Source organism: Parasteatoda tepidariorum, chromosome 5 (assembly GCF_982258835.1).
Source record: "Parasteatoda tepidariorum strain Cologne lab strain chromosome 5, Ptep-v5.0, whole genome shotgun sequence".
NCBI classification, from domain to species: Eukaryota; Metazoa; Arthropoda; class Arachnida; order Araneae; family Theridiidae; genus Parasteatoda; species Parasteatoda tepidariorum.
The window spans coordinates 80,514,859-80,532,729 of record NC_141759.1 but is presented as its reverse complement, the minus strand read 5'-3'; the positions used below and the strand labels follow the sequence as shown (position 1 = coordinate 80,532,729).

Below are 17,871 nucleotides of genomic sequence, written 5' to 3'. Positions count from 1 at the left end.
TTACTTTTATGAAATCATTAAATTGGAATCCTTGTGAAGAAATAAATTTTAAAACAATATTTTTGCTAATAAGAATATAATAAATGAATTATGTCAAGGATATTCATTTATGAAAAATTCCATGAGTATTTCTCATTCATTTTCAGTTTATTCATACCAGGGTTGGGTTTTTGACGTCAAAAAGTGGTTTTTGACATGACAAGGGTATAATACTGGTTTAAACCGTCAAAAATGTCAAAAACTAAAGTTTGCCAAGAAAATATATAAACTTCAAAACTACCAACAGTTGCCATGCATTATATTGAAATTTAATTATACTATAGGTAATCAGCAGGTTTTAAAATATTTTTTAATTAAAATTAAGGTAAAATAACAGATCTAAAATCTCAGAAAATTATATTCAAATGCATGTGCAGAAAAATTTTGCACAAAATTTTTTTAAATACATATTTATATTTTGGAAAAAAAAGATTTTTTTTTTTTGATACTGAAGAAAATTAAAAGTTTATTACTATGCATTTTTGACATTTAAGGAACATATAACTAATATTTATAAGGAACTTACAAGTTATGTTGTATAAATACAAACTTGATACAAGTGTATGAAAAAAAATTTTAATGTTATACCGAATATCTTTATTATGCAGTATGCTAATTTGAATTTAAAAGTAGTTATATTTGGGAATAATGATAAATATAATTCATATTGTTTATTATATTTATTTATAATTATTACACTTATCATTTTAAAACAATTTTTACCTCTTAATTTTTTCCCCCACTTGTATTAAGAATACAAATAATGCATATCTTGAAAGCAAGAAGTAATTATTCAACAGCTGAATATTTAGATATTCAACAAAACTATATAGTATTCAGCAAAATGAAATTCACAAGTATTTGGATAAACTAAATTTTCAGCATAGTAAATGAATAGGCTGAATATACTGTAAATCGACACTAACTACTCTGTGTATTTAACAGAAAGCACTTAAATTTGTATTGTCTTTTGTTAAAAAGATTATTAAGAAGATTTAAAAGAATATTAAAAAGATTTTTCTTTAAAAAATGTCTAATGTACAAAACTGCTAACGTTTATCTTTAAAAATGTCTAATTTTTAGTATAATCTATACTATACACTAAATTTGGTTATAAATAAATTTCTTAATAATATCACTGCAGATTTTCAATAACACATGAAAATGAATACATAATATTACAAAAGATGTGAGCTTTCAAAAGTACAAGATTTTGGTTACTATTCAAGATATAAGTGTTTCTTCAAAATTTTAAATTTATTTTTTCTAGAACATATTTAGAAACACTGTGTTGGTTGTAAGCGTAAATGTTTTCTAATTACAATCAACACTAAAACAAGTATCTCATAGAACAAACTCTTTTACTATCACAAGTGTACACAAAGAATATATACATGTTGCCAACAAAAGAATAATGTAAGAAATAATATAATAAATAATATAATAAATAATATAATAAATAATCACCGCATCTGCGTTCACGCATTTGCGTCTGGTAATCACTGCATCTGCATTCACGCATCTGCGTCTGGAACATCCTCCCCACCCTGATCAACCTCAAGAGGAATGATCAGTTGAACAGGTCGGGAGATTTCTAGTAGATGCTGCAGGTTGTGAAGGTATGGTTGTAAGTCTTTTACCGGTAAGAAAATGGGATGGTGTTAATGTTTCTTCAGGATCATCATTTCCTTGTTCATAAACTAATGGTCGACAATTTAATGCGGCTTCAACACCAACTAATGCTGTAGAAAGACCTTCTTCATCTAACAAGGTTCGACCTAGGGATTTTCGCAAACATCCTTTTGTTAGTCCGATCAAACGTTCCCACCATCCTCCCCACCAAGCCGCTCGTGCAACAATAAATTTCCACTTAATTCCAGTCTGGGCATAATATTGCTGAACTTTTGATGATGTTAAGTTGTCCCATAAAATGGATAGCTCTTTATTAGCGGCATGGAAGGTAGTGGCGTTGTCAGTGTATATTGTATGAGGAATTCCTCTTCTACCTACAAATCTTTTTAAGGCCATGAGAAATTTGTCAGTAGTGAGGTCAGAAACTAGTTCAATATGTACAGCACGAGTAGTTGAGCAAGTGAAAAGTGCGATATAGGCTGTATTTAAAGGTTTCAAGTTACGAACATATAGCGGGCCAGCGAAATCTATGCCAATAGTAGTAAATGGAAGGCAAGGTGTAATTCTGTCCCTTGGTAAAGGAGCTTCGATTTGTTGACTTCTAGATGCCTGTGAGAGTTTACAAGGTAGACATTTATAGAGCACTCGTTTAATGGCTTCACGTCCTCGTATTATCCAGAAGTTGGAACGAATCTCTGAAAGTACTATTTGAACACCTAAGTGATGAAGCTTCACATGTGTGTAGTATATGAAAAGATGTACAAAAGGATGAGAACCATCAAGAAGCAAAGGGTGTTTTTGCTCATTTTTGAGCGATGCGAACTGTAATCTACCTCCTAATCGTATGAGATTTTCTTGAAGAAACGGGTTAAAGCGGCTAATTTTTGAAGATTTTGGCAAAGGGGAATTATTTTGTAAAGCGTCAAGCTCTGCCGAAAAGCATTGCTTTTGCACTGTAAGAATCCAATAGTTTTTTGCTGTGTTAAGCTCATCACATGTGAGATCAATAGAAATGCGTTGCTTGGATCGACAGTTATACAAGAAGCGAAATATCCATGCTGTAACTCTAAGAAGTTTCATAAATGAACTGAAGCGCGATATATCAATAAGAGGTTGGTAAGAAGTTATCAATGAAGATTGAGAAGCCGGTTTACGTAGTTCAGCATGAATATCTGGATTAGCGTAACTCAGTTGTTTTGAAGGCCAAAACTCTGATGATTGTGTTAGCCTGGTTGGTCCTAGCTACCAAAGATCCAATGATTTAAGCTCTGTTGGTGCAACACCACGAGACAAGTGGTCGGCAGGATTTTCATTGCCAGGGCAATGCCGCCATTGTGTTGGATTTGAGTAATTGAGAATTTCGTTCGTTCGGTTACAGACAAAAGTTTTCCACCGATTTGGATCACCTTGTATCCAATTTAAGGCAACTGTTGAGTCACTCCAAAGTGTCGCTGTGTTCCTATCCAGTTTAGTTTCTGTACAAAAATAATGGAGTAATCGAGCACCCAATAATGCGGCTAACAGCTCTAAGCGGGGAAGTGTTATTCTTTTCAGAGGAGAAAGTCTATTACGACTGCAAACCATTCGAACATGAAATTTAGTATCTTCTGTGAATCGTACATATAGCACTGTTCCGTAAGCACGTTCCGAAACATCGCAGAATACGTGAATGGTAACATCAGCAGAAGATATTCCAATCCATCTGGGGATTCGAATGTCTATAATCCATTTTGACCACCTTGATGCGATAGATGGGGGTAAGAGCTCGTCCCAGTCAATACCACATAGCCATGTATCTTGAAAGAGAATTTTTCCTATTACAGTAGATGGTGAGAAAATTCCCAAGGGATCAAAAATCTTTGAGATTGTTTTTAGAAGTAAGCGTTTAGTGACCGGTTCCTCAAATAAATCGTGGTCATGCTCCTTAATATTTTGATGAAATGAATCTTCTTCTGTATCCCAATGAACACCTAAGACTTGAGTCTTACTTTTAAACTTTATTTTTTCTTTCTTCCATTCGTTTTCCAAAACTTGTGAGTTGGTGCTCCATTTCGCTAAGGGAAGGCTTATAAGACTCGTGAGTTCTTGCATTTCGTGATATAGGGTCTTCGCTTCGATTTCTGAATCAACTCCCACAACGAAATCATCCATCAAAATATTGCCTTTTAGATGTTTAGCTGCTGTGGGATAAATGTTGGAGTACATGCAGCATAATTCGTCAAGTGTAGCTGAAAGAAGGAATGGACTGCTGGTTAATCCAAAGGGTAAACGTGTAAATTGGTAGACCACAATTTCATTCTCTAGCTGCAAATGTTCATCATTTTTCCTAGTTTTGAACCATAGAAACTTAGTAGCACATCTGTCTTTTTCCCACAAGGTTAATTGTAAAAAAGCCTGACTTCCATCACTAATAATTGCTTGTTTGTGAAGACGAAATCGTAATAAAGTGGCTAAAATTTCTGGAAGTAAGTTGGGACCTTGTTCTAGAACATCGTTTAATGATGGATGGCCTGGTGTGTGAGAAGAGGCGTCGAACACTATTCATCCCTTAATTTCTGCGTTCTTCTCTTTAATGACTACATGATGGGGTATGTAATAGCTTTTTTCTTCTTTATCATGATTTTCCGGTGCTATTTCAACTTGCCTTTTGTCTATGTAATCTTCAATGAGTGTAATATACATTTCCTTTAAGCTAGGATCTGTTTGGAGCTTCTTGCACAATGTATTGAAGCGTTTTGATGCTACGTGATAGTTATTTGAAGAAAGGGTAACGTCTTTCCTCCAAGGTAATCTAACAACACGACGATTTTCTAGGACTTCATAAGAACTTCGAAAGTCTTCCAATATTTCAGAATTGCGAATGGACATTTCTTTGTCTTGCATGACTTTAATGCCTAAAGTATCTAAGTCCCAGAATTTCCTAACTTGATCATCCAAAATATATGGTAATGTGATGCTGATATTATGAACTGACGATAAAGAAGCGACAGATGTATGAGATCTGGATCCAGACAAAATCCAGCCAAAGATTGATGGAATGAGCACAATTGTTTCCGAAAGTCTGAAAGGAATCTCAGAATTCACCACCGTCCAATAAAAATCTGCACCAATCAAAACTTCTATAGGCATGTCTTGCAGAGTGTCATTCGGGTCAGCAAGCTTAAATTTTTTCTTGTTAGCCATAGAAGCAATCTCTAATGGAACTGATGGATGAACTGCATATCTATTAGGACTTTCAAATGCATGTAGATAAATTTCTGACTGATTCCAAATACTTGATAGTTTAAATCTTACTTTTCGTCTCGATTGAGCCTGATTTGATGATGATTCGAATGCATGAATTTCAAGTGAATCAGAGCTAATAGCATCTAATTTTAGGTAGTCTACAAGATGTGAATGAATGAAACTGGTTTGACTTCCACAATCTAAAATGCATCTTATAAGCTTAGTAATGCCAGTTGGGCCAGTTATATATACTCGAGCAGTCTGTAAGTGAGTAAAATTTGGTGTACGAGTATCTATGTTATTTGTAGAAATAGAGTGGCTAGATTGATTTGAACTGTGGTTTCTACAAATAGAGACATGGTGCTTCTTTTTGCATCTTATGCAGAACGCTTTATCTTTGCGAAGGCAATTTTTTATACTATGGCCACGATTAGTACACAGGAAGCATCTACCTGAGGTTTTTAATTTTTGGATTCGAGTATCAATATCAGTTATGTTCGTACAATCTTGCGGCCAGTGACCGTTAATTTCACAGAAGGGGCAAAATGGAGATGGTTTTTTAATCTGGTTAACCTTTTTAGAATTCACATGCAAGGCTGCTGCAGATGTCTTAAATGTGTAATCAAAGTTTTGCTCACCTCGAATTTTTAGTGTTGTGAGAGCACCTTCTACTTCTTCAGATAAGTATTGCACTAGTTTATTCATATCACCTTCAGATATTTTCTCTCTTTTTGCGTAAATGATCCATCGGCGACAAATATCATCCGGAAAGGCACGTAAAATTTTTGGAGCTAAAACTCGCCCGTAAGCGTTGATATCCTCTCCTAAAGCCGTTAAAGCGTTTAGTCTTCTGTTGCATTCTATAAATACTTCATTCAATGCAATAAGAGTGGGATTACGTATTGGCGAAATATTTTCCAAAAAGTCTAAATGGGCTTGAATTATTCTGTTTTTGTCGCCATATCGGTTTTGAAGAAGAGCTTTTGTAGTTTCATATGTGCTGGCACTAACACTGATTCCGTCGACTAAACGTCTAGGTTCATCTTCTAAATATCCTCGCAAAAACACATGTTTATCAATTAATGATAGACTATTATTATCGTCAATAGAAGATTTAAATTGTTCCCAGAAACACTGCCATTGTTCAATATCACCTCGAAAAGTATCCAGTTTAATAGTAGGAAGTTTCACTGTGTGAGATTGAGAAACGGGTAATTGCATAACGGGTACTTGTGTAACAGGTATTTGAGAAACGGTTACTTCTGGCGATTGGAACGTATTATATTCAAAATTATTTCTACTACCAAATTTTTTTGCTTTAAAGATAGCGAGCTCGGCATTATCCACGTATTCTTCACATTGAATAATATCATTGTCATAATCATCATCTGTTAATAAACTATGAATGTCGTTATCCAATTTCTTCATTTCTAACAAGCAATCGGAAAGCCGATGAGTAATATATTCGACATTTTCATTTAAAGTGTCAGAGGTTGCAGAAAGATCGGAATTTAATTGAGTAATAAATCGAGTAACATTACCTCGCACTGTTCTTCTTTTTCTTTTCAAAAGTGCCAGACTATCGCCAAGTTCTTTATCGTTTGGTTTCTCCATCATTGAGCAATACTGATGTTTGACGTTTCGTTAGTTTTTAAAAGAGTGACTGCGTAAATTATTCATCTGATTCGTATTTAATTTTAAACCGAGTTGTTTCGGCACCAAAATGTGTTGGTTGTAAGCGTAAATGTTTTCTAATTACAATCAACACTAAAACAAGTATCTCATAGAACAAACTCTTTTACTATCACAAGTGTACACAACGAATATATACATGTTGCCAACAAAAGAATAATGTAAGAAATAATATAATAAATAATCACCGCATCTGCGTTCACGCATTTGCGTCTGGTAATCACTGCATCTGCATTCACGCATCTGCGTCTGGAACAAACACTATCCTTTATAAAAAATATATAAATTTTATGTATTAATTAAATTTCACATATGAATATAGGTTTTTGACATTTTAGACATTTTTGACAGTGAGGTTTATGACGTGACGGTTTAAACTGTCAAAAACTGTCACATGTCAAAAACCTGCCAACCCTGATTCATACATTAAAATTAAATTAAGAACTCGAATAGATGTCGCTCCAGACCTGTGAACTCAACTGCTTGACATAAAAATCAATTTTAATACGACAGAAATGCCAACTTGCTCCGGACAGGAAATATATATATTTTAAAGTGGTAGTTTATCAATTGTGAATTTTGGTATAATAAATTCAATTTAGTAGGTTTTAATCCACCACTATTTCTAAATAATTCGTAGGCTTATAAAATTCACCACTTAATAGTACTTTTGTCATGCTATACCTTTTAAAAAGAAAGCAAAAATAGTAAAATATTTGCAAAATTTACTTGTAGTTATTTACCGTTTTTCTTAAAATTATTTTGGCGTGTCCGGAGCAGTTGGCATCTCTGAAACGAATATTGATAAAGCAATAAGATTTCATTCTTTATGCGTTCAGTAAATATTTTCAAAATAATTAATAAAATTTAGATCATTAATTTTTTCAAAATAATTTATAATCTTTCGTTAATTAATATATTCACAATTGCTGATGATTTTTCATCAAGTCTCGGGGTTCCGTCAAAAAAGTCCAATCATTTAGGTTTCCGCTGATATAACTAATTGGTTCCTAAAATATTGTACCAAGTTTTTACTGTAATTATCAACCAAAAGAGAACAAGCCATTTAAGAACAATTTTATTTGAGCAACTATGTATATACATAAAAGGAATGTTTTCCATCCTTTTATAAATATGCCAACAAGTAAAACAATAACGACCTCATCATCAATGAAAGATAAAAATAAATTAAAAAAATTAAAATTTGTGCTATACTTAACAGTGACTTAGTAATAAAATATAAAAATTTCACTTCATATGGAATGTGACTAGTCAGACAAAGTAATCTCTTAAAAAAAGGAATACTTTTACAATTGATATCAGATCAGTTAACTGTTTTGTAACAAAACATAATATTTTTTTTTTATAGAAAATGGGCAGATTTCAAATATATTCAATAATTCTACCATTAATTGGATGGATAAGATATTTTTAAATCACATATATATTGTACATATAGATTATAGATAATTCACATTAATGAACTAGCATGTAATGTTTTTATGTACAGATTTAAAAACTTTCTTTTCATTGCTATGACACTCGCCCTTGCACGGAACTAATTGATCAAGAGATAAATAAAATTTTTAAGAGAACTACTACCAGAGTTACATGATTTAAATCACTTACTTTCCACAAGAAAAGAAAAAAAAAAATTGGTTTAAGTCTATATGCTATATAGTAAGGTGGTGTATATGGTTTTTTTCTTCTTTAAACTGGATTTCCATGAGGATGAAGTTTTTTTCCGAAAATAAAGGAGCGGAAGAATGTAAGTTATGAATTGATTACGAGAACATAGAAGAAAAAAAAAAAGACTAAATGTAAAATTAAAAAATCTGTTAATTATTAAATGTATTTTAAATATACCTACTTTCTTCAGGTATGAGTTTATTCGTTTTAGAGTCATCAAATAATGAAGAAAGTTCAGACAAGAATATTTATTTTCAGAATTTTTTTTTTTTTAATGATTCTTCCTCTTAATTTACTCTTTGCTTGAAATCTAACTGACGAATTGGATCAGTGTTATTACAATTCATAAGGATGTTGAGCTCAAATAAAAATAGTATAATTTATTCAGTTTCATAAATGAAGAGCAAATTGGATGAAGGGTTTTAAATATTTTAGTGAATTTGAAGGCGTTAGCTTCAATAATTATACCTGCCTCTTTCTGGTGAGCGAGAAAATAAAAATTATACCTTGCCTTAATTTCTTCAACACAAGATTCCAATAAGTGAATGCTAACAATAACATTAATTTCAGTTCCTGTCATAGCGTCTGCATTCTTGGCGTTTTATTCAGGCTGCCAAAAGTACCTATTAACATTATCATTGGCTGATGTAAATGCACTTTGATAATTTTTCCAGTCTGAAAAACAAAAAAGACTATCCCTTATTTACATTCATCTGTTGACTTGGCAAAATAAATAAACGTTGTGAAATTAGACAAAATTAAAATCTTTCACCGAAAATTCTTTTTTTTTTCTTTTTTAAGTCACTTTGAAACCCAATTCACTAAGCTCTTCATACATAAATCCTTTTGAAGAAATCATCTCAAATTCCCTTTGAAGAAAGATACACAACCTCTTAGGTTAAGTAAAGTAGTTATGATCATTGAAATTGGTGAAATATGGATTTTTTTAAACATTGATCATGAAACAAGGTGATTGTATACAATTTTGTCAAAATCAGTCTTGTACCTTCAATCATGTTACAACGCCTATTTTAGTTTACAATAATGGGGGTGCTATATCGAGTAACAAATATTTTTGTTTATTTAAAAATAATAATAATAATAAATTATCTAATTTCTACTCAATTCTAATAAGCATTATCAGTTGAAACGAAATTAGGACAATTCAAGGGCTGTGTCATTTGCTATGCAATCATTGATAAACAAACTTTAAAAATAATTCAACTTTATGATTAATGGCTCCAGAAAATAATTACTTTTAAAAAATATTTTATTAAATATAACAGGCAAGATTTTTTGGACAAAGAATGGCTGTTAGAGAACTTCAAAAAAAAAAAAAAAAAATCGCTAATCTAAACTACTAAATCAAAAAATCGCATATCAATCGGATAGTTATTAAAAAAACTTTTTTATTTCTTAAAATTTTTTTTATCTATTTCAAGGTTTAGTATATGAAACTGAAATAACTCATTTAAGAAACTTAAAAGAACAAACACATTAAACACAGTTTTGAATTGATAAGATATTTTAAACACATAATTTATTATGAGAGTAAAGAAAGTTAAGGAACTAGTTCCTTAGTATGGCACTCTCTTATGACCAAAAAAAGTTCTTTGTATTCAAAGTAATTTTAAATGGCAGTTTTGATTCAAACATGATTTCCTTGAAAAATAATTAAATCAAATTCAGATTACTATTTACTTATTATATTTAGAATGGGTATAAAAAAGCAAATTAACTTTTTTCATATTTACTAAAAGGGAGTATCTCATCAATTAAATAATTTCATAAATTAAACTTATAAATTATAATTAAATGTGCAAACATTATGGTAATCCAATTAATAATTTTAAAAAAAATAAAATTCTTGATATTTTTATTTAATAATTGTAATTAGAAAAAAATATTTTTAATCTAACATAAGAGTGCAAGAACTTTTTTGGAAAAGTGGTGCAAAAAAAAAAAAAAAAATTTTTTTTTTTTTAGAAAAGCAGTGAAGAACTCAATCTTAACCTAACTAACCTATTTTATATTATCTTGGAAACACAGGAAGGAAAAAAAAAGACAAAACCAAAACTACCATTAAAAATTACATAGATTATAAATAACATAATAAAGATAACTGCTTTATATCTTAAGGCAGCAAGATAGAACTACCAGCTACATCACAACGAAAATTTATGACAACACATTTGGACTAGACTATATTTGGATGAGATTTAAAAACATCTGGAAAAACAGGAACTGATATGATATATTTACAGTGGCACTAAGAATTATAAGTAAATAGATAATCATAAAACAAAACAAGAAAAATATAATTCATATTTAAAATAGTAAAACAGCAGACTGAATGACATTCAGAATTTTAAAATTAATATATGGAATGTAAGAATTGAATGTATACAAGGCTTAAAAAACTTTAAAAATAGCTTAACTAGCAATTAAGTTAAATCGTAAAATATCGAGCTTTGTTCTTTTAAAGACTTTCTTATTTGTGTTGACCAGAGGGCATCAAATAAAAAGAATTTTTTCAATTACATATATTTTTAACTAAAGAACTTTATTTTAAATTATTAGAAGATAAACTATTTTCTATGTTATCAGGACCGAATAAAATAACCTATCAAACTAAAACTATTTTAACTATTAATTGAAATAGTTTTGCAATGATAAAAGTTCTCCTGTTTAATATTTTAAAAAAAGAAAATATTGAGCTACTTATTCACTAAATTTAGTATTAATAAAAATAAATGTAGGTTAAAATTTAATCAAAGATGTACAAAATGAAGCATTAAAAGAAAGGAACATTGAATAATTAATTAACATTTAATTGATGATATTAAAAACAATTGAAATTCAAGAAGATAGCAGAGAGGGCATAAACACTTAGAAATATAATTGTCTCTTGAGTTTACCAGACTAATTTCATCGAATGTCCCTGATTTTTTTAAGTCAGCGACATAAATGTTATTCTTCCCATTATAATATTTTATTTTTTTTTTACAAAAAAAAATTGAATTTTAAGGTTCCCTATGAACTTATTATTAATTTTCCCTGACTTTTAAAGTATTTTAGTTAAATTTGAGATTTTCCTGAATTTTTTTTATATTGATTGAATTTCCTAAATTTTTCTTGTCCATTCCAATTTCCCTGTTTTATGCCCACCTTGGTTTATTAAAATAACAAGTATTCATGGGTATTTTAAATTGGATTTGTTTGGATACAGATTCGCCTTTTAAATCACATTAAACCAAAACAGTAAATAATGATTTACCTTATATATAAATGATAAAGATTGAGGAAAAAACTTTGGCAGGAATGATATGTAAAAAATAAGATCACTGGGAAAACAAATCATAAATTAAAAGATGACACAAATAAAATATTATATAATGAATTAAAATATTTTATGTAAGAACATAAAAGTTAAAACTTTTAATTCAAAATTAAATCTACACAGACAGCATTAATTTACTATTTGACAACTTGTTAGTCCAGAATCTGGCAATCAGTTAAGTTACAAAAACACAAAAATGTTAAGCAGATAATTAAAATTTTTGGAGGGAATTAAAAAGCATTATCATGCCAGTTACAGGACTTACTTATGGTTGTCAACTAGCAGTCATTCGGTGAATTTTGTACCATAGAGCCAGTGGAACCCTTCTAAATTACATAAACTTTTCAAATGTAAACAACTGTAAAGTGAGTCAACTTTTTGAACAATTTAGTTCATATTTTATCTGCGAGATTATAATTTCTTATTTAATAATTCTTTTATAATAATTTTAATTCTGCAAGAAAAACAAATCATAACAGATTAAAATTTTAATAAAAAACAATATTGAATTTATCATTTTCAGATATTTATGGAATGTATTTACTGGGTCTGTTTTGACCAGTCTGCCAAAATCAAATTCTCAATTTTATAGAGCATATTTTATATTTTATGTATTATTCAGTTGGTATAAAGATAGAAACTATTTTTCATCACAAATGAAAAATAGTTTTTAAAACATTTAACACTAAATCATTTGTTTACATAAAAAAGAACACGAGAAAATATCTTCTTTTCCCTATCCAATGCATAAATAGGTTTAAACTTTTTATGTACTAAAATGATTTTAACCTTTTCACCCATTTGGAGCTACTTACACTAGCTTCATGATACAAAACTCATTCCTTTTATCTTCTCCAAAGTTGGAAATCGTTTTTAACACAAATAGTCAGTTCCATGCAGTAATCAATATCACTCACATTTTGATATCTAGAGCTAGTCATGGTATAAAAGATTCACACTAACATGAGGATAAATGAGATCGTTCTCAGTTCGTTTAAGTTTCACTAATTATTCTAGAATTTGGAGGAAGAATATGAGGGTAGCAGTTAAAATAGTTTATGATAAGTGTCACCATTTCTTTGGATAGGATACAACAGGCCAGACACTGTGCCTTCGAGATGGCGATGCAGTTGAAGTTGAAGGACGGGATGTTGATGCTTTCACTTTTTCAACTTCTCGTTGGACTGTGGTTAACTCTGCAGTTTTTTCTCTTTCTGCCTTCTCCTTTTCCATTATTCTGTAAAATAACTTTTTTGTTATTGGTTAAAAATACTTATAAAAAAATAAATTTTAAGTAAAATAATCTCTTGCTACATATTACTTTTCAAAGATACAAAGCAATGGCATATTTTGGATAGTTTAAATGAAATATCTTTAACACAAATAAATACTTCATTTATTAAAACAAATTTGGAAATATATTTTCATAAAATGACATATAAGCAGATACTATTTAAAAAGAAAAATAAATAATAATTTTGAATTCAAAATTTGCTATGATAACATTTTTGGCATAAGAAAAGATCATCTAAATATGTTAAAATAAAACAAAGAGATTTCTTTCTTCTTTTTTTTTTGCTAAAACATTTTTACCATTTAACAAATATTTAAAAAATTTTTTTAAACTAAAACCCTGTGAGGCAAGAATCACAACACCACATATTTTTCAAAATTCTAACTATTATGCCATTATAGTCATTACATATTTCCAAGTAAGGAAGAGCAATTTGGGCAAATAGCAGAATATTCGGCCAAAAACAATTGGTCAAATACTGAAAACTCGTCGGCTGAACAGCAACATTTGTTAAAAAAAATCATTAATAAATATTATTAATGATTATTTGTATAGATAAAAAGTTATAAATAGTTTCAGATATAAATAAGTTCAGTCATTATTGAAAGATAATCATCTCTTAACTATGTGGAGGAAAAAAAAACTATAATAAAAATATTTAAGATAACAAAGACAATTAGATATAAATAAAAAGGAGATAAATAAAAACTGAACAGAAAAGATAAATAAAAACTGAGTAACTGCTAAAAATTATCCATAAAACGTTAGGAGATGTAATAACCTATAAAAATACAGTGCTATCATAAAAATGCCATGAAAAAAGATCATATACAAAAGCAAAACAGAAAAAATAGAAACCGATCTTAATTTTTGAAAGAAAATTTTAAAGCTAAACATCTCAGTTTTCCAATTATCGTATTTTCAAAAAAACAAATGTTTTTAAAAAACAAAAAAGCTAGAAGAAACAAAAACTATACTTAATTTTTAAACAATATTTTTTTTAAACATTCTGATTGAAGAAATTGAGTTACTTTTAAAAGTAAATCGTAATTTTTTTCACATTGCTGTATTTTTTTAAAAAAGGTGACCATAAAATAACAACGTTCACAGGGCTCATACTAATAAAGAATTTTTCGACTGACTGTTCAAGGTAGATTTACGTAAAATTCCAGGATTTTTTTTTATTTTTAAAAATAACAAAATTGCAATGCTAAAAAAATTATTCATAAATTCTTTTTATTTATTTTCTCATTCATTACTTAACAATACGAACTCTGATTAGAAATAATAAATTGTCAGAACTATAAACATGATTGAAAGGGATAATAAGTCAAACGGAATTTACTGGGCGATTTTAAAAAAAATAATCAAACTCTTGATAAGTACAAAGTTGTAAAAAAAATATAAATAATCTGAGTATAATTGAAATAAATTGCCTTTGATCAATATAAGAACATTTTTAAAAATGAAAACGCAATAAATAATTAAAATCTAATAAATTAGCATCAGTAAAAAATTAATTATGGAACAGATAACACTAATAAGACTGCGAAGCAAGTTAATAAGATTGATACAGGTTTAAAAAGAAAATTTTTTAAAAAAAAGCATACTTTTAACTTGAAACACATATATTTATAAAAGCATACTATAACATAAAAAAAGAAACTAACAAACACATAAACTATCAATATTTAATTAAAATTAATCCATATTTATTAAATTAAATAAAATAGGATAAATAAATTTAAAAAAATATTGCTTTATCAACAGACAAGCAAAAATAAATAATGGATTAAAACATAATTTTAAACCTGAGCTATAAAATAACTAAATTATCTAAAAATATGAAACAAAGTTTGAAAGTAACAAAAAATAAGGGGAGAACTTGTTGTGCCGACCTGGTGGCCAAGTGGTTAGCGTGCCTGACTGCGGAGCCGCTGGTCGCGGGTTCGAATCCTGCGCAGGGCATGGATGTTTCTTTCTCTCTGTGTTCTATGTTCTTTCTCCTTTGTGTGTGATTGTGACCCGCCCTATAAACGGGTTCGTGGTTGTGTGACGTGGGCGATGCTGCTTCACCACAGGTGCCCACTGGGTAACGGGAAGAGAGTAGCAGTTCTGGCATTTCTGTGGCCAATGGGACAACCCCCAAGTGCCCGCCATTAAAAAAAAAGGTTGATTTTTTTTTTTTGCCTGATAACATATTGACAAAACAATTGATTTCGCTTACTGTAATTTTCCAGGTCTTAGGAGTTTTTTCTCTAAAGCCAAATCATTTGAATAGACAATTAATACATTAAGAGACAATGTTTAAATTACAAAGTGTTTGATAATAACATTTTGCGTCATAATTATAAGCAACATACAGGGCACCGGTAAAAAAAAAAAACAAGCGACAAAACTAATAACATTAATAACAGTTATGAACTCATAACAATTATAAAAGTAGCATATTTTCAACCTTTCATATGAGGACAGAGCTCTTGAAGGACAATACTGTAAAGCATTAAATATAACACAAGAGAAATAATTTCTTACATATTTTTTTAACAACGAGATGGTGCTAAGACAACAGAACAGCTTGGAAAAAATATGAATTTTCTGTTGTTGTCTCATTTTTCAGAGTATTTTCGATTTGCTAGATACCTGCCCTATGCAAGTTTTTTAGCAAATGCTGCAAATATTCTGTAAATAATACTAAATTGTTAATATCTAAACTGGTGCTTAGTCACTTTGCTTTAATGCAAATACTATATCAGAAAATAACACTTATCTACAAGGAGTGATCAAATGAAAAGGTACGAAACAACGTAAAAACGTAACAGTTAAATATTTGCATATTCCGTCATGGGAGAACTTAGCGAGACATCTCAGGATGCGATTGGAGTCTCTGACTTGGATCGGAGCATGCGCAGGAGCCCACATACGCAGAAGAGAGCAGAGGCTCTTATCAAAATCGGCGTCCAAATGATGCGGCAGTCCGTATAAGGACAGGATGGCGGTCGCGTTGCAAAATTCGAGGAATGAGAAGCAGCGAGGTGTTATCCGATTTCCTCGAGCACAGAAAAACCATCAACTCTGATTTGTACTGTGAGACACTCTGACGCCTACGCAGGTTCATCAAGAACAAAAGACCGGGCTGCTCACGGAGGATGTGGTTCTGCTCCATGATAACGCGCGTCCTCACGTCTCCAGAGTCAAACACATGGAACTGTTCAAGATGGAGACGTTGGACCATCCGCCCTACAGTCCGGACATGTCGCCCTGCGATTTCCATGTGTTTGGTCCACTGAAGAAACACCTGAAAGGGAAGCTCTTCAACTCGGACAACGTACTCAAGGGCGCTGTGAAGGACTGGGTCTCGTCACGGCCACAGGAACTCTGGGAACAAGGAATCCTGCGGCTTGTTCATCAGTGGGATCGTTGTGCTCGTACTATGGTGCATATTTTGAATGAAGTCTACATTTGTACCCACCGTGTCGTTTCGTACCTTTTCATTTGATCACCCCTTGTATTAAGCAATATTGAAATCATGAAATTTAAATTGATTTCAGAAATAAGAGGAAGTTGAAAATATCACTTACTCTGTTTTCAGAAGTTGGTTGTCACTTTTCAGTTTTCTGCAGTCGGCTTCTATCTGAACCCTCCACTTTTGCTCTCGGGAAAGCATCTCTCGCAAGATGGAAAGTTCCTTCTCACAGTTTTCAAACCTTTCTTTCCACTCTTGCTGTTCCTGTTCTTGCACTTCACTACAATTTATATCAATACATTTTGATGGTCAATAATAGCACATAAAAACAAAAAGTAATTTGTAAAAAAAAAAAATAATAATACAGTTATGATTTCTTATATCACAATATTCTGGATTAAATAAAGATGAAATTTTTCTTAAGTAAAAAAAATAATAATAAATAAATAAAATATTCTTGCAACAGCCTCATGAAAGGAGTCAGTAGGTTAAAGCCACACAATTTCTCGTGAAAAACCATGAGGGTGACTAGCCACCTTTGCTTCCTAAACAAGCCAGTAACTAACCATCTGAAACTGGCTTCAAGTCACCACTGGAATTAAAACCATGCATCTTTACAGTAACAGCTCAGTACCTTAAGCAAAGAGTCATAACGACTCAGTACAAATGTATAAGAGTGTAATGTTTTGACGATCCCTTTTTTCACCTATTCAAGTTTACAAGAGAAATAATTTTGAAAAATAAAGTTGGAATTTATAGAAAAAATAAAAGATAAAGTTACAGAAAAATTTAGTACTAAAAAAATATTAATCAAAAGAGTTACAACAGAGAATCTTTTTTAACCGCAATCCTAATGCTGCCGTCCATTTTGAACAAAAAAGGCTAATCCTTTGGATTCAAAAATTTTAGAATTCAAAATTCAATGAACTGATAGCAAAAATAAGTGGATGTTAAAGAATCTAAATATTGAGTTATTGGATAACTTTGGGTCAAACAGCCACTTCTTCATTTAAGTGAAATCAAATCATAGTGTAAGAAACAGTAAAAATGGGAATAATTTAAGGCAAAAAGATTGAACTGGTCATTTAAAAAATAGCAACAATATTTTATTTTTTACACTACAAGAAAAATATTTATTTAATATGTTTTACGAAGCATTTAACATAAAAAATGATACATTTTAACTAAATATAAGTTACTTAATTTTTTTTTAATAAGCTTTAGTCAGTAACCTATACAGACATTTTTCACAATTCATATCTTAGTATCAGCAACATATCAAAATAGAGCTGCAAAAATTATTATAGCAATTCAAAAGTCCTTATTTTTGTACAACAACAAAGAATTTACAAGAAATTTCAAAAGCAATTATTTGCTGCTTATGAAAATCTTTTAAGACAAAAATCTTTTTATAAAAAATATGTAGAGAAACAAACACAATTTAATTTTTTTTACTCACAATGAATTAACAAATCTGTTGAATACAAGTATTTA

General features: G+C 30.3%; 4 protein-coding genes across 6 annotated transcripts in view; all 4 read right to left on the bottom strand.

The window, feature by feature from the left end:
- Nucleotides 1-1,596: 1,596 nt before the first annotated feature.
- Nucleotides 1,597-2,751, bottom strand: LOC147809548 (uncharacterized). Its single transcript, XM_087162875.1, has one exon. The coding sequence runs from the start codon at nt 2,749-2,751 to the stop codon at nt 1,597-1,599; it is 1,155 nt and encodes a 384-aa protein (XP_087019001.1).
- A 162-nt stretch (nt 2,752-2,913) lies between these two features.
- On the bottom strand, nt 2,914-3,876 carry LOC147809547 (uncharacterized). Its single transcript, XM_087162874.1, has one exon. It carries the CDS (start codon nt 3,874-3,876, stop codon nt 2,914-2,916), a length of 963 nt encoding a protein of 320 aa, XP_087019000.1.
- Nucleotides 3,877-4,212: 336 nt separating this feature from the next.
- LOC147809546 (uncharacterized) lies at nt 4,213-6,510 on the bottom strand. The gene is made up of 2 exons (XM_087162873.1): nt 6,201-6,510; nt 4,213-6,158 (listed from the first exon to the last, which is right to left on the bottom strand). Exons 1-2 carry the CDS (start codon nt 6,508-6,510, stop codon nt 4,213-4,215), a joined length of 2,256 nt encoding a protein of 751 aa, XP_087018999.1.
- A 3,775-nt stretch (nt 6,511-10,285) lies between these two features.
- LOC107457206 (uncharacterized) overlaps nt 10,286-17,871 on the bottom strand; it is a 35,861-nt gene continuing 28,275 nt past the window's right edge. Inside the window, exons 10-11 of one of the 3 annotated variants that reach the window (XM_016075307.5) lie at nt 16,493-16,657; nt 10,286-12,854 (exon numbers count right to left, since the gene is read on the bottom strand). In XM_016075307.5, coding sequence (XP_015930793.1) covers nt 12,686-12,854; nt 16,493-16,657 — 334 coding nt within the window. In that variant the 3' untranslated portion in view covers nt 10,286-12,685. Of the gene's footprint in view, nt 12,866-16,492; nt 16,658-17,871 lie in introns of all 3 variants that reach the window. The other 2 variants (XM_016075306.5, XM_043052590.3) reach the window with 2 other exon arrangements.

Coding starts and splice junctions, on each gene's coding strand:
- LOC147809548 (XM_087162875.1), bottom strand. CDS start 2,751: ATGAAACTTCTTAGAGTTACAGCATGGATATTTCGCTTCTTGTATAAC.
- LOC147809547 (XM_087162874.1), bottom strand. CDS start 3,876: ATGTACTCCAACATTTATCCCACAGCAGCTAAACATCTAAAAGGCAAT.
- LOC147809546 (XM_087162873.1), bottom strand. CDS start 6,510: ATGGAGAAACCAAACGATAAAGAACTTGGCGATAGTCTGGCACTTTTG. Junction 6,159..6,200: donor CTTTAAAGCAAAAAAATTTG/GTAGTAGAAATA, acceptor TCCAATCGCCAG/AAGTAACCGTTTCTCAAATA.